This window comes from Dasypus novemcinctus, chromosome 17, assembly GCF_030445035.2.
Source record: "Dasypus novemcinctus isolate mDasNov1 chromosome 17, mDasNov1.1.hap2, whole genome shotgun sequence".
NCBI lineage: Eukaryota > Metazoa > Chordata > Mammalia > Cingulata > Dasypodidae > Dasypus > Dasypus novemcinctus.
In genome coordinates this window covers 17987432-18004261 of record NC_080689.1, presented here as the reverse complement: position 1 = coordinate 18004261, position 16830 = coordinate 17987432, and the positions used below count along the sequence as shown (strand labels likewise).

General features: G+C 51.3%; 1 protein-coding gene across 1 annotated transcript in view; it reads left to right on the top strand.

Annotated features, from left to right (window-relative positions):
• LOC101428818 (calpain-13) overlaps positions 1-16830 on the top strand; it is a 389789-nt gene that overhangs the window by 328480 nt on the left and 44479 nt on the right. Inside the window, exons 19-21 of the mRNA XM_071208756.1 lie at positions 6667-6841; positions 7742-7816; positions 12443-12528. Coding sequence (XP_071064857.1) covers positions 6667-6841; positions 7742-7816; positions 12443-12528 — 336 coding nt within the window. The remainder of the gene's footprint in view (positions 1-6666; positions 6842-7741; positions 7817-12442; positions 12529-16830) is intronic.

Genomic DNA, 16830 nt, shown 5'->3' with positions numbered 1-16830 from the left:
TCCAGGGTGGTGGCATGGAGAGTGTATCCGTGGGGTGGGCAGGTAAGAAGTGGAGGTGCCCTCTGCTGTGATGTCCCAGTCATCAGGAGCCACAGACAGAGTGACACGGGGAGTGCGGACAGTCCTCAGTGGTAGGTTGTTGGGATAAGGGAGCAAGAAATGCAACAAATAACTCTCAAGATTAGTGACATGGATGCAAACTCCATGTACTGCAATGTGCATCTTACAGGAACATGTGCAAACAGAAAGGTACCCACTTGACACCCTGAAGTGGTTGGCTGTGGATGGAAGGGAGGGAGTGTGGGTATAGAGGGGAATAAATATGTAGTAGATAAGTTTAGGAAATAGAAAGGGGAGAAAATCATATACAGCATCTTGTAATGATGATACTGTGGGAAAAGGTGCACATAGGAAATGAGCACATGGAGTTAGGCCAAATTCTTAGAAATCTAAGTCATCCAGACCTCAGGGAGATGGAAGCTGGAGAAGGTGTTTTTCTTTCCTTTTCCTTTTTTTTTTTTTTTTGGTCCCTGCTGAGGCTGGGCTGTCCTCTGCTTTTCTGTGTGGCCATTGGCTTTGCTCCTGCCCCCAGGTAGCCTGGCCTGGCCTGCATCTCTCTCTGCATCCCCTAACTTCAGAACTCTGGCTTCCTCTTCCCCTCATCATGCCACCTCACCCTCCAGCTGCTCTCCACCACTCCTCCATCCTGAGCTTCCGCTGCCTCTGCCCAATCCTCTGCTCATCATCTGATTCAAATTCCACAGTTATTAGTTGCACTGTTGGTCACCTGTGGGTCAGATCCCCACCGATTCTGTCCACTCTGTGGAGGTCAAGGGCTCTATGCACGGTTGCCTGGGGCTGCTGCTCTGTCCAAGTGATGTGGAAGGACAGAGGGGCTGCGTGGGAGGCAAACACCGGGACCGACTTCTCAGAGCCAGGAATGCAATGCCAACAGGTGAAAGGACAGAAAAGAGCTTCAGCCAGTGTTGGAGAAAAGGGAATGCTCACTGGGACATAGAGACTGATTGCAGACAGAAAGTTTATTGGGAAGCTCCCCTGATGGAGGGGGTCTTTAGCCCCACCGCTGGCATGGTGGGGGTCTGAAGAGAGAAGTTGGCCCACTTCTTGAAAGGGGGATTTAAATTTATAAAGTACATTCCTAGGTGGGGAAATGATAGTCAGTGGGAGGAGGTCAAGGATCTGAGTGAGGTATGGGGGCCAATAGGAAGCCCTAGAGGTGAAAATTTTCCCTTGTATGGCTAGAGTTGTAGTGGGTTAGGGAGTTATGTTTTCTTGGAATGCTGGAGGAACACATGTTGCTTTGATCTGCAAGGAGTGAAGGTCTCTATCTCCCTTTACTCCTGTTTCCACATGGTTTCTTTGTTCAATATTTGGGGAAGTACTGTGCTTTCAGACACATAGGCATATGGGGTGGGTTAGGGGCTTGTCTTTCCTCAATGCATATCAGGGGGAACTGAGTCAAAGCTAATGAATTATTGCAAACCTTGTGAGAGGGAACCTCTAACATCCAGTGTGAGGGCTTCCCAGAGACATCCCAGCCCACCCCTCATTTCAAAATGGGAAAGCTGAAGCTGCAGATAGTTGATGTAATAGCAGGATCAAGCAGCCTGAATCTACTGAGGCCCCTTGGACCCCCAGGTCTTTAGCCCCTTGGCCAATGGACCTCATTTAGCAGGACTGCAGCCCCTACCACGTACAGTCCTGAGTCTTAGAGGGTGGTGACAGTGCAGGGGAGTTCTCCAGTGTCTGTCCTTCTGGAGTCCACAATCTAAAAGACAAGAGGTCTTAAGATGTCTTTTTTCCCATTCTTTCTTATGAGCCAATTTGCAAAAAAAATGAAAGCTTTACTCATTTCCAGGTTCAGGAACTGCTCTTCATTAGCATTTGAGAATGAAGCCCAGATAACTGTCAAGGTTGGGGAACCAATCCATATATTTGGGGAAGTTAATTCACTTCTTAGCTACTTACACAAATACTGCCATTATCTTTCCAGTGTGGGTTCAGCCCTCACCATTTCAGGGCCACTTTCCTCTTATGTGAAAGGGGACAGCATGGCGGTTCACTTGGTGAGTTAGAAAGCTTGCATCATGAGATGATGTTTTGACCCCATTTTGTTTGCAGCTGATTTAAAGCAATCATTCAGCCTGAGAAGGAATTGGAAATTGGACCTGGAATCCACATTCCACTGCCTGATAACTCTAGCAAAGGATGAAATGTTTCAAATATTAAGCTATTTAAAAGCCCCCCACCCCTCCTTCAAAGAAAGAAGTTACAGACTGCAAAGGCGAGCCAAAGAGAATTCTGCACTTGAGAGCTGGGAGAGCCGGCGTCAGCCTCAAGTCCTACCTTTTTCTTTGAAAGTTGTGAAAACTGAGTCTCCAAGGACAGCAATGCTTGCCCGAGGTCACACGGCATTTGAGGCCAAGCTGGGGCAAGAACTGTTCTTTCTAGTTGGGTACTTTCTCACCAGCCCTTGATCCAGTCGGTCCTAGAAAGAAAGGGTTGGCTTTTTCCTTCCTTTGAAAGTCCGTGGCTAGGGCATGGGGAGCATGGCCCAAACGTGCAGAGCCCCCTGTCCATCAAGGGGGCTGCTGCAGGCCATGGCCAGGCTAACACGGGGACGCCTTTCATTCATCCTTGTGACAGGGAGTCTGGAAACTGATTTATCAAGTAGAGTCAAATGTCAGAGAAATTCTGTGTTTGGGGATATTCTTTTGAGAGGTTATAAAATAGAGAGCAAATTGGGGGGACAAGATCTAGGCTGCTTATCCTCCTTTGTAGACTCCACAGTTAAGAACTGTAGCAGTTCCGCATCCTTTCTGACTCTGACCATGCTGCCTAATTGCCCAGCAGATGGGCATGTCCCCAAAATGAGGTGAATGAAGCAGAGGGATGAGGCAAGGCTCTCTCAGAAGCCTGGTTCAGTGACAGAGTGACGAGTGTGGCCAACAGAGTTCTCTCTTTCCTTTCTATTCCCTGTCAGCAAAGGGGGCTAAGAGCAGTTCCTGAAGCAGCAGCATGTGAGCTTGGGTTTGTAAAGCAGACAGGTAGCTTCTTGGGACAACAGGCAGCTGCTGCAGGGCAGCTTAGTGGGTGTTACAGATGGACAGAGAGAGGCTGTGGGGTACAGCGCATGGGACCACTGACCACGTGTCGCCCTGAGTCCTCCCAGGCGTGCCTGTGGCTCTGTGAGCACCGCAGAGTGGCGTGAGATCCCACACATCAGACAGGTCCATGGGCTCTGCCCAGCGCCTGGACGGCAGGACGGAGCCCCACAGCTGCTGCTCGGGAGGCTCTGGAAGCCCTGGGGGATGCTAGGGAGGGCCTCGGCATGGCGCCAGGAAGGGGCTGCTGGCGTGAGCGGGAGGGCGCCCTGGCAGGCTCTGCAGTGGGTTCCTGTGAACTCCCGGTACCCTTAGCAAAGCCCTCTTAATTTAGGACAGGGATGCCCAGCGTCCCCTTCTCTGAGCGCAGGGTGAAGAGACCACCTGAGAGTTTAATAATGGGGCTTGGAGATTGAATCATGGTGTCCCCTACAAAAGGCGTGTTCAGTTCCAAATGTCTGCTCCTGTGGGTGTGAAGCCATTGGGAAACAGGACTTTGAAGAAGGTACTAGTTGAGGTGCCCAATCGGGGTGAGGGTGGGCCTTCATCCAATATGAGTGAAGTTCTTATACACAGAGGAAAGTGGACAAGAAGAAAAGCCACAGGAGCAGCCAGACGCTGGAGGTCAATGAACCTGGAGGAGAAAGGAGAAGCTGCTGTGTGCACTGCCATGTGACAGACAGCCGAGGTCCAAGGATTGGCAGCAGCCTGTCCCCAGTGCCACTGTCCTCGGGAGAAAGAACTGCCTTGCTGACACCTTAATTTTGACTTCTCCTTGCCTCAAAATGAGGGAATATATTCCCTTGTTTTAGCCATGCCCTTGTATGGTATTTGTTTTTGGACAAGAAACTGAAACATGAGCTTGTGGAAAATCAAGCAAGTCAGGTATTCAGGCCCACGTGGACATAACTGTGCTCAAAGGCGGGCTTTGCGGTTGACTAAGGAAGGCTCCAGGGATGAGGGTCGAGTGCCAGCCACAACCCTCAGTCAGACTCAGGGAGCCCCAGGAGGACAAGCCTTAGAACCAGCTCCACGTCCACGCTGAGGTAGACCAGTCACCTGGTGGTTTCTGTAGAATTGCCATTTGGTTTTCATTAAAAAAAGACTTTCTAAGCCAGCCATGGCATCGGTGCCCGGGATTGTGTCCTGCTTCAGTGGCTGCTTGATACATTTCTGCAGAAGTGATTTTTTTTGACTTCTGGGGGATCTCAGGAGAGAGAATGGTAGAGGAGGAAGCGTGCTGGGCAAGGGTTGTCTGAGGGCCCTTAGACCTGCTGCAGTTACCTCATGTTGACAGACAAGGCTGGGAGGGCAGGGCCGGAGCAGAGGCCTCGTCCAGGATCCCGGCCCCCTCGGAGGCAGCAGGGAAAGCCCCGGGCCACGACCCCCACAGGTTTTTGCCTTATGGCAGAGGGCAGAATGGCTCAGATCCCTGGAGAGATGCCCGAGTGGAAGGGGTGGGGACGGCTCCCGCTGGGCAGCCTGGAGGCCAGGCAGCCCCAGGGCCTCCTGCCTGGCCTGGCTTCAGCTCTGTGTCCTTGTGCTCTGCCTGCATGTTAGGTTACCATGGGAACCTTCCCAGGTCACCCTGGATAGGAAGCTGAGCGTTCAAAACCCTAATCTGACCTCTTACCCCTGCTCAGTGGTTGCCCAAGGCTGTTGGTCCAGTCCACCCCCCACGGAGCACAAGGCGCTGCTGCCTGTGCAGCTCACCAGCCCATCAGCAGCCCTGTCCTCCAGCCTCAGGGCCCTGGGAGCCCCCCATTTGAGTCCCCCCTGCAGTGCCCATCCCACTCTCTACCTGACAACACTCGACTCCCAGCTGTGGCCCAAGGCAGGGCTTGGGCTCTTCCTCTCAGTCCCATCCTGATCCACTGCTGTCACAGCAGAGAGGCAGCCACGGAGGGCAGAAACCCTGCCCTATGACTCACAAGGCCCGTTGAAGGAGCACGTGTCCTGGTGGCTGCAGGCTGCTGTGGGGGGTGGGTAAGTTTGGAGAGAGAAGTGGGAAAGGGTCGACCTCAACCTGCTGTATCTAAAAATGATGAGTGAACACTCATCTCCTGTGCGATGAGCCAGACCCGTTCCTGAGTGTACCCCAAGCATGAGTGCTGAACCATCCCAATGGCCACTCCCTGTTTGACAGAGGAGGAGAGGAAGCCCAGAAAAATTCAATTTCCTGCCACAGATTGAGAGTTGTAACAGTTTGATATGGTTATGGATTCCAAAAATAAATAATGGACTCTGCTTGTAATCTGATCTGTACCTGGGCGTGATTGAGCTATGATTAGGGTGTTGAGTCCCTACCGCTTGGCAAGGCAAAGAACAGAATTGAGGGTTTCTGGATATTGGAGTTCTTGATGTTGGAGTTTGATGCTGAAGAATTAAGCTGGAGTCGCAGAAAGTAAGCTCAGAGAGGAAAGAGAAGCAACCCCAGGAAGGAAGGAACCATGAAGCCAAAGAAAAGCAATCCCCAAGAACGTGGAACCCAGGAAGCCTGAACCTTCACAGACCTCGGCAGCCATCTTGCTCCAACATGTGGAAATAGACTTTGGTGAGGGAAATAACTTAAGCTTTATGGCCTCGTATCTGTAAGCTCCTACCCCAAATAAATACCCTTTATAAAAACCAACCAATTTCTGGTATTTTGCATCAGTACCCCTTTGGCCAACTAATACAAGAGTCATGAGAGGGAAGCCAGGAGGTGCACCGTGCAGATTGCCTCTTGACTGTGGGATCTGTCTGCCTCCCCGTAGGTGACAAGGGGAGCATCAGAGGAAGGGGAGGTGGGCAGGAAGACCAGGCCTTTCTCGGAGTGAGTGCAGTGGCAGAAGCTCCAAGGGAGGGTGGGGTAGAGGGTGCTTTGGTGAACAGGAGTGAGGATTTTAAGTGGTTTGCATTTGTGGTGTCCTTAGGTAAGCCTCTTCTTTACCTAAGTTACCTTCTGTAATGTCCATGTAGCTCCCCAGTGATTTGGGAGTGAGAGGATGAATTCTGGGCTTTGAGCACGTTCTAAATCCTGGAGCAAGTTTTGAGCAGAGTGAGAACAGAGACTGGTGAGGCCTCAGCCTGGCACTTGGAGGCCGAATAGGGTCTTGCTCATCTTGAACTCTCAGGGCCTGGCATACGGTGAGTATTTAAAACTGTTGTTAGCCCGAGCAGTGACTGTAAAACCATCATAAAAATGTCTAATTCATCAGGGCTTTCATGGGCCAGGAACCATCCCAGGAGGTGAAGTAAGCCACGCAAGATCAAGTAGCCACAATGTAAGGTTGGGATTCCACCCCAGCCTCTGCACATAGCTGCTACTCAGCACTGCCACTGCCACTGCCACATGGGCAGCTGTTCAGGCCTGGAGACAGCGCAGGGGCAGGGGTGGGACAGCATGAGTCCCCTAGACTGGTGGCATCTCATCAGAATCTCCACCCATGTCAGTGGTCAGGCCGTTTTCTACCTGGGAAATATGCAGAGGCGCAGGCCTCATCCTTCTAGAAGAGTCTCTAAAAGAACCCTGAGGGCTAATCCAACTTTCCTCTCCCAGGCTGCACGGATCCTACTCGCACCTGCACTTTGGCTACCTCCCTGATGCTCTGGTGGACCTCACGGGAGGAGTGGTCACCTACGTGGACCAGAACACACACCCTTCCAACCTGGTGATGGTGGTGAAGATGGCAGCCAGCTTAGGCTCCCTGATGGCCTGTGGCTCTCGGCTGGGGGTGAGTGTCAAGACCCTGCCCAGGAGAAGGCAAGGAATGGCCTGGCACTGGTGAGAGTCACTCCTCACTCAGGCAGGCTTGGCCAGTGGCTTGTCCTGCAAGTGAGGCTAAAGGCAGAGTGGCCAAGACTGAGCAGTCAGAAGAGGACCCAGCTCAGAGAGACAGAGTGAAATGCCTGGGACCTCACAGTGAGAGGCAGAGCAGGGGTCCAGATGTCACTGTCTGACTCTAGTGTGACCAGGGCCTTTACCTTCTGACTGGAGAAGGCAGCTGCGGCTCCCATTGCGGGTCGTTCCCCTGCACTTGCCTCAAGTTAACAACGAGCCCCCAGGTCCTCTGTTTCTCACTGGCTCTGATGGCAGCACCCAAGGGGCAGCAGTGTACCATTTCAGAACACTTAGGTGATCTTCCAAATTATTCAAGTCTGGCTCCTTACTCATGGGATCATTTCCTTCCCTTGTTAAACATGTGGGCTTTGAATCACACCTCCCCAATGTAAAATGAACTGGGAAACTAAGATGCATTTTAAACCTCACTTTCTCACAGCATGGGAGAGGGGGAAATTGGTGGCTCCCGCCCAAGATCCAACAGACGCACTTCATGCTGTGCCTCAGTGATGACAAGTGATTAGGAGCAAGCAGTCCAGAGCTCCAGGACTCTGCGGGGATCAACCAGTAATGGGGGATTTTCTCAGGCATGACATACCTGGGCCTCAACCTCCCAGTTAGTCGTCAAGCTCTGGCTCTCTAGAAAAGAGTGCCAGGGACGTGGGCCATTTCAAAGTGAGCCAGTGGGACCAGTTTCATCCAGGCCCCTTCAGCTGCTGATTGAACTGTATGATTCCCTACCCCTGAAGAACATGCTGAAGTTCAGCGCTTGGTCTGCTTTTCTCCTTTAAAGCAAACAGACGGAAACCAGGTGCTAGAGAATGGACTGGTATCTTGCCACGCCTACACAGTGACTGGAGCTGAGCAGGTAAGGTCCCCTAGCCTGGCCATCTCTCCTGTGGTCTGACTCGGCCTTCTTGACCACTAAATGGGACCAAATCAAATGCCTCCAGAATCCTACAAAGCTGAAGCGAGCATTGTCACCTGTCCCCCACCTTGGGGTCTATAACATCCTCCCCCAGGCACCCAGCAGACAGCTTGCTCAGATGGGACAAGAAAGAGTCAGCTAGACTGAGGTATTACCCAAAAGGAGGACACAGTGAGTAGCCTATTGACAGTGGGAGAAGTTTGATCCTAAAAGGGTATTTATTCTTTAGGTATAAGCTTAACTTCTATAACTAAGACACTCCAAGATATAGAGGCGTCCCTACCCAGATAAAGTTCATTTCTCCCTCGTGTCGGCAGGTGATGCAGGGCTGCTGGTGGCTCTGCCATCCTCCACCTGGGGCTTTCCTACGACAGCTGCTCTAGGTGCCCTCATGTCCCAGCAGGCGAAGGGAAGAAGCCAGGGGAGCACTGTGCAACCCCGAGACGGTCAGATCACTTCCTCTACATCCCAGGAGTCAGGACGTAGTCACAGGGCCACCAAGGCACAAGGGAGGCTGCAAATACACTGTTGAATGGGTCCCACACGTGCCCAGTGGAACGCTAGTCCCTGGAAGACGGGGAGGACAGCTCTGGAGGAAAGACAGTGATCTTCCCCCTTGAGGCGAAAACTGACCTGGGGAGGACAGAAAGGCAGGTAATTACTGCCTGCCATCTATTTGGTGTGGGAAGCGCTGCTAGAGTCCTCGCTCCTCCATTCATAAGTGAAGAAGGGGGCGGAGGGGCCTGGAGAGGCAGGGTCTTCCTCGGGGTACACAGCAGCTCAGTGCCTTGGCTGGGCCTGGACACACGTCTCCTCAGCGCCTATATGTTTCTTGTGCAGCTGTGCTGTGACAGCACTTCCCAGTCCTGGGATGTTTTCCCACAAATGCTCCGTCTCCACTTTCCCACAACACTTGAGGCCTAATAACACCTTCTAAGCGCTGAAAGACAGGTTCCACACTCCAGGGTACTAGTTTCACAGGTATTTCTGGGCCAAGGAGTCGGAGTGTTAGGCTCCATTTCTGTCATACATTCTCTCTCACTGACTCATACTTGTCCTTTCTCTACCAAGCATCCCTCCTGTCCCTTGACCCAAGGCCAACTGCACCATCATTTCATGTTTTGAGTGAGTGTCCCAATCCACAAAGTGGGGACAATGTCTCCTGTTTCCTGCCAGGCTCTCTAAGGCAAACCAGCAGAAAAATGTTTCCTCTGCACAGGGCCTGGGATACAGTAGGCACCTAATAAATGTTGGCTCAGTGGGTGAGCACACTTGCACGAATGAATGAATGGGTTTCCCTTGGCCTATGAAGACGCCGTCACAGATGCTCATCAATGAAGACATGTAAAATCTCTAAAGAGCTTTCCTGTGAGCAAGGAAGGGTTGCCCTGAGAAACCCAGGCCAGGGCAGTCCTGACTCCCTTGCTCTGAATTGTACTGTGTCCACTCTGCCCACCCCACCAAGCCTTCCCTGGGTTCTCAGTGGGGACAGCCAGTGTGGCCATATCTGGACATGCTGCTCCTTACAGTTCTCCTGACCTAGATGTGGACACACCTCTTATGTGTCCACTCTGATCAGTTGGCAAGGCTGCAGCATTGCTGTGTTGACAAGGGCTGTTGCGTCTGGATTTGAGGAAAAGAGAGCTGTGCTCAGTTAGCGATATCTGTGCTGTGCATGGAATGAGGGAGTCGAGGGACCTGCGCTGTGGATCTGCCAGGCCTGGACAAGACCTGGTACGTGGAGGTCTCGATGGCCTTTGGTTCTCTTGTGAAAATAGGAAGAAGGGACTAGTGCACATGGAGGCCCGAGGGCCAAGGCTGGGTGGCATCATGGCCTTGCTCTGCTATGATTTGACCTTTTGATGATTCCACTCTCAAGCCCGAACGTGTGTGCCCCAGCACATACATTAAGTTGACTTTATAACATGAGGACAAGATCCCTGGGGTGCCCTGAGCAGAGCATGTCAGCCAGGCCAGGATGGGAGCAAGACAAGTGACTAAAGAGTAAGATCGGCTACACAACTGGTTTCCAGATGTTTTTGGGAAATGCTCTTGTGGGAGAGTCACAATGTACATTTATCATTTTAAAGGCCTGAGAAGGTCTGTATTAAAGATACAAGTACAACCTGGCTTGAATCTAGCACTGTAGCATTGGCCACGGAAGCATTTTTCTAGGACTCAGAGGTAATGGCATATAGAGATAGCATTCGAGGAAATACCTCTGAAGAAACTCTGTTCTGTGTCTGATCACCTGGGCCGCCTCTTGCTCAGTGGTAGCCTTTCTGAGAGAGCTGACCCTAGTCTTGAACAGCCATAGGCAGGGGAATGAGACACGTGAGTCAGCCGACTGAGGATGTGGCTGGGACCTTGGTCTCTAATGTACCCCTCAGCTTGGGAAACTTCAGAACTGAAATTGGGAAGTGAAGTAATATTCTCAAGGCCACAGAACAAGTAGTGGAATCAAAATTCTGAACCCAGCCACTGTCAGTCAGCAAAGGACATGCTCTTAATTGTGAATTGGGAGCAGATAAGGGGCCCAGCCCATTCTAGGAAGTGGCTGCAACCTTGGCCTTGAATGTAACTCGTGTGATTACCAATAGGAAACATGGTAAAGTCATGAAGGAATCCTCTGCCAGAGGCAAGAGGTTAAACCATGATGATGAAAGAGGTTGTTGATTTGGGAGGAGTGGGGTGAGAGGGGTGGGGAATATGTGGGGACCTCATATCTTTTTAATGTAACATTTTAAAAAAAAACAAAGAGAGAGGAAAGAAATGGAACAAGTGCTGAGATTAAAGCAGCCCATAAATGCATGTGTTTTTAACCTGCTCCCCCTCCCTCCAGACAAGACACAGGCAGGAAGAGAAATGCAATTGGCATTTTTTGTTATGCACCTAGCTCTGCTGGCAGTGCCCCCCGGGGTGAGTGTTTCTCCCATGCTTCACTTGGCCTTGCTCTCTGCCCCTTTGACTCACGGCTGCTCTTATCCCCATGCCCAAAGGAGCCACTGACCAGCCCTTCGGCTCTGGGGTGGCTCATTAAGCTCCTTGGGCCACCGGGAGCCCATGTCTTACATCCCTGCTTCGTGCGCTCCATCAGCTGTCGCCATCATGAGCACCTGTAGGCAAGGCGCCTGGGAAATCCGGGTTTGTGTCGGGAACCTCCAAGCAGCACTGAAAGCCAGAGCACCTCCCACCGCAGCGCTGCCACAGAGAGGTGGACGAGGAAAGCAGGGACAGAACTGCAGCAAGCCCAGCTCTTCAGCCTCGTGTGCGCCACCCCATATGGCAGTGCCTGTTGGGTTATATTCAAGGCCAAGGTCATGGCCTCACCCTAGGATGGGCTGGGCCTCAGAGCACTGGGACCCTTTATCTGTGCCCTGTTCCAAAATTAAGAGCATGCACTTTGCCAGCTGACAGCATCCCCGCTCAGACATCTGCCGCTGACACTTGCTGTGTGGCTTTGGGAAAGTTATTAACCTCTCTAATGCTTAGTTTTCTCATGCTTAGTATTCTGCTCAGCAAAGCAAGGATTATGTAAAGATCTACCTCAGAGAATTGAACGCTGTTACTAACATAAAGCACTGAGCCAGTGTCTGGCTCTGAGCCCTGCCCCATAGGGTTCTTCTCTGTGGGGTGAGCTCCCATCTGATGGGTCATCAGACAAGTCGAGTCATCAGACAAGGTCAGCCCTTCCCTTCCCCTCTGGGCTCTGACTACACAGACAGCATCAACCCTGATCGGTATCACGACAGGGACTCACTCTGCCTGACTTGGATTCCTCTCACAGGCTGTGGGTTCCTAGTTCCGGGAACACAGGCTCGAGGGGCTGTTGTTCGCTGTGACCTTCGACCCATCCTGCCCTCTGGCCCACCCAAGGGTCAGAAGGAGCCAACGTGCCACCCCTGCAGCAGGGACTGAGTGAGGATGAGCTCCCAGGGAGGGAAGGAACGCCCCGGGGTCAGGGCGTCCCTGCTCCCTCAGGGGGCCTGGTGCAGAGCCAGGATGCACCTGTGAGGGCTAGCCTCGGGTATCTAGACTACTGGTGCAGATCTAGGTCAAATCAGCCTCATCCCCCTCCTGATCAGGACCGTGGCCGGGACTGCAGCACAGCCCCCCACGCGCGGCTGGAGGGAAACAGGCGATGTCTGTGGAAGGGAGATGCCGCTTGTGACAGGGCCTGGGGGAGGCTGGGGCCATGGAGAGCTCTGGCCTGCATCCCCGCAGCACCCCTGCAGCACCCCTGCAGCACCCTGCCATTTATCTGCTGTTAAATTTCACCTGGGTCCTAGGAGGCCAGGTGTCCTGAATGATAAAGTTGCACGTGCCCTGCAAGAAGCTGAGCAAAAAAAGGGCATTTTCTCCTCTTCTCATTTCAACCCCTCACCTCCTGCAGTAAGACATTGATTTTTTTTCCCTCTAGATGTTTTTTTTTTTCTTTTGGCTGCAGCCAAATAAGGTCAGAAGTTAAATTAGTCCTTGGAGGGCAAAAGCGACCTAAGTCATATTCCTCCTTTCTGCTGGCTTTTGCTGGGAGCACTGACAGTTTCCTTATTTTTGTTTTTCCAGATCCGGTACAGGAGGGGCTTGGAAAACATTATCCGCCTGTGGAACCCCTGGGGCAAAAGGGAATGGAGAGGGCGCTGGAGTGACGGGTATGGCGTCTGAAAATGTCTCCTGCATCCTCCACCGGAGGGCCCTGGGTTCAGGGGAACCCCTCCAGGGCCGCCCTGCCTGCTGGGGATCTCACTATGGGCTGGTCAAGGGCCTGCCTGGAGGGGCTGGAGGTCCCTCTCACCCTCACACGATGCCATGCGCCAAGCCTCTTTTAGACACCTACTATGTACACTCTACTAAGTGCACTGAGCCAGGCACTGAGGGGCCCACGCAGGTGACAGGGCCAGTGTCTGCCCTTCAGAAGGTCACAGTCTAGAGCTGTGACCCCAGGAACCCAGAGTGAAAGGGGAGAAGCAGGGCAGGAGCCAATGGGGAGGACCCCCTGGCAGAGAGAGGGCAGGGAAGGAGCCTCCCCCCACAAAGGGCCTCCATGGCCCCTGCCCTGAGGACGTGGCACCAGGCTGGAAAAGACCCCATTCCGGGGCCCTGGGCCATCATCTGGACGACCTTTAGCCTTGCTCCTCTGCCGTCGGGGCTCCCCCTGCACCTGCTCCCTGGACAGGGCCCTGCTCCCTTCAGGAACAAGGGGCTCCGGGCCTCTCGGAAGCCCCTGGAGACATGTCACAGAGGCCTGCTATCCCCAGGGAGCTGGGAGAGCATTTTCTAGCTGTCAGGTGGACAGAGGACAGACCCTGGTCCCCGCCTCTTGCCCAGGGTGAATGGCCTGGAGATGGCGGCCCTGAGAGTGACTGAGAGGCAGTGACTACTACTGCTGATCCCAGCATCCAGCAGGTCCTATTGCTGGCAAGGTCCTCAGAGGGCCTGTGTGGATGGGTGGAACGTGACAACTGCCCCAGCAGCACCCAGCAGCAAGGGGAAGCGGTGGGGAGGGACATGATGGAAAGAAATGCAGTGCATTCAGACAGACAGGAGGATAGGACCGAGCAGCAGGGAAAATCCTACAGTGAGGAGGGTGAGCTCTGCCAGGCAAGTGCAGCCAGGACCCCCGATGCCCAGCTGGGCTATTTGGGGACAGCTTCTGACACCTGGGGACCCCTTGTGGCTGTTGTGTGCATGCACAAGTGGGCACTTGGCAAGCGAGAGGTGAATGTGTGATTGGAAGTGTTAGGATAGGGAGGGGAGACTGAGGGAGGGAGAAAACAGGCAAAGTGCATTCCTAGACTACACCTGGGTGTAACTTCAGAGGTCTCCCAGTGAGCAAGGAAGCTCTAATCCCCCACTGGAAGGGAAATGAGCTGGTAAAGGTATGAAGGGGGCATTGTAGGGCTGGCAGAGAAGTGGGAAGGACTGGGCTACCTACTACTAATGAACACCAGCTTCCCTTAAATCTGGGGTCAGCAAACTTTGGCCCACAGGCCAAATCCAGCTGGCTGCCTGTTTTGTAAATCAAATTTTATTGGCGCATAACCTGGTTGATTATGTATTTGTAACAGAGACTGTAAACAAAGCCTAAAATACTTACAATCTGCCATTACAGGCAAAGTCTGCTGACCCCTGCCTTAAATGCCTCCACAGTGCCAGCACTGACCACCTAGAGTCAGGAAACTGGAGCACTCTCCTCATGGCACGCAGCAAGGGGTGAGCAGCATGCTTGTACTAGTCAGGCTTCTCTAGGGAAACAGAATCAACAAGAGATATCTGTCAATAGCATACAATTTTGAGTCTCTCACGCGACCATGGGGATGCATAAGTCCAGGTTCTGCAGGCAGGCTGCAACCAGGGGCTCCAATGAAAGCCCAGTGAAGGTTCTTGACGAGTTCTGGAGCCATTGCCTGTACAAAGACGAACTGGGAAATTCTCACTCAATGCTGGAATCACTTCTCCTTTTAAGGCATTCAGCTGATTGGATAAAGTCTCTCTCATTGCTGATGGCAATCTCCCTGATGGATGTAATTGTAATCAGCTATCTATGATTTACCACTGCAGTAAAGTCAATGGTGACTAAAGTCCATAAATGCCCTTGTATTATAGTAAGCCCAGTGCTTGCTTGACCAAACAACTGGGTACAGTTACCTGGCTGAGTTGACACATTAGCCTAATCATCACAGTCCACCCCTTGTCAACTTAACAACCATAAACATGACCTTAAACCATACTTAGTCTCTAAGTAAAAACAATAACAAACATACACACACACATATATATATATATATTTCTGCCTAACAATGTTCAACTCTCCTGCGTATAACCAGAAACACATTAATTCCATACAGAATAGAGTGCAAGTTCTTGAGTAATATTCACCCTTAAACTTGACATCCTCAAATATTATGACATGAAAATGATACAACTTGTTATATGATAAGGGAAAAGTTTGGGGAAGAAGACAAAGAAATTTGTTTTGTGTACATACACAATCATCATCATAATGAAACAAGGAAGAAAGATTCTTGACCTTTACAGTCCTCATTTCTGTAACTGGTCATGTGGTTGAAGTTGACATTTATCACTACCTTCTTCCACTACCCATTCCATGTTTCCATTACCCTCAGCAAGCACTTCAGCTGGCTGTGGTTCTTTGCCTGGTGGGGTGACCCAAACTTTCATTCTTGAAGATTTTGGGCCATTATTAGTCCTGCTTGAATTGGGTTGTTGCAAGTTCCCATTGACTTTAATCATTGGACATGGCAGTACAAGGAGATGCCCCAGAGGATCTCCTGTGTTCCAGGCAAACTCTTCTTTATTTCCATTATGTAGATGCAGTCCTATTTCCCCTTGATAGTAAGGATCAATCATTCCAGCCAGTACAGTAATTCACTTTTTGACTGTTAATTCAGAGGTAAGAGGAGCCCAAAGTGGCCAGGTGGCAGTTTTAACTTCCAGTTCAGTGGAATCATTGTTGTGTTGTCTGGTAACAACACTCCTCCTTTTGGGACTAAAAGCTGTAGACCAACAGAGTTTGAGGTTGCAGGAACAGGAAGCAAACCTTTCCTAGTGGGTCACTAGGGGTAATAGTGAGTAGTGCCACTCCCATTTCCACCCCCTGCTTCCTGGACCCATGGCTCCTGGTTATGGGAGAAACAGCACCACAGAGTAGATGCTGATTTAGAGCATACACAGCCTCCTGGAGAACATTGCCCCAGCCCTGCAAGGTATTGCTACCTACTTGGTGTCATAATTGAATCTTCAAAAGGCCATTCCACTGTTCTATCAATCCAGCTGCTTCAGGGTGATGGGGAACATGGTAAGACCAGTGAATTCCATGGACATGTGCCCATTTCCACACATCATTTGCTGTGAACTGGGTTCCTTGATTGGAAACAATTCTGTGTGGAATGCAATGCAATAGATAAGACATTCAGTAAGTCCATGGTCAATTTGGAAGAAGCATTGAGTACAGGAAATGCAAACCCATATCCAGAATATGTGTCTCTTCCAGTTAAAATGAATCGCTGCCCCTTCCATGGTGGAAGTGGTCCAGTGTAGTCAACCTGCCATCAGGTAGCAGGCTGGAAACCTTGAGGAATGATGCCATATCGGGGGCTGATTGTTGGTCTCTGCTGCTAGCAGATTGGGCACTCAGCAGTGGTTGTAGCCAAGTCAGCTTTGGTAAGGGGAAGTCTGTGTTGCTGAGCCCGTGCATAACCTTCATTCCAACCCCCATGGCCACTTTGTTCATGAGCCCATTGACAATGACAGGAGTGGCTGGGGAAAGAGGCTGAGCATTAGCCATAGAGCGGGTCATCTTATTCACTTGATTTTTATTAAAATCTTCCTCTGCTGAAGTCACCCTCTGGTGAACATTCATGTGGGACACAAATATTTTCATGTTTTTTGCCCACTCAAAAAGGTCTATCCATATACCTCTTTCCCAGACCTCTATGTCACCAATTTTCCGATCATGTTCCTTCCAGTCCCTGACCATCCAGCCAAACCATTGGCAACAGCCCATGAATCAGTGTACAAATGCACCTCTGGCCATTTCTTCTTCCAAGCAAAATGAACAACCAGGAGCACTGCTTGAAGTTCTGCCCACTGGGAAGATTTGCCCTTACCACTATCCTTCAGGGATGTCCCAGAAAGGAGCTGCAGTGCTGCGGCTGTCCACTTTTGGGTGGTACCTGCATATCATTCAGAACCATCTGTAAACCATCCCTGAGTTTTCTCTTCCTCAGTCAACTGATTTTAAGGGACTCCCCAAGAGTCCAAAGCTGTGGGCTAGGAAAGAGAAGGTAACATGGCAGAAGTGGTGACCATGGGTATTTGGGCTACTTCCTCATGTAACTTACTTGTGCCTTCAGGACCTGCTTGAGCCCTAGCTCATATATGCCACTTCCACTTTATTATGGAGTGCTGCTATGCACACCCAACTTTATGGT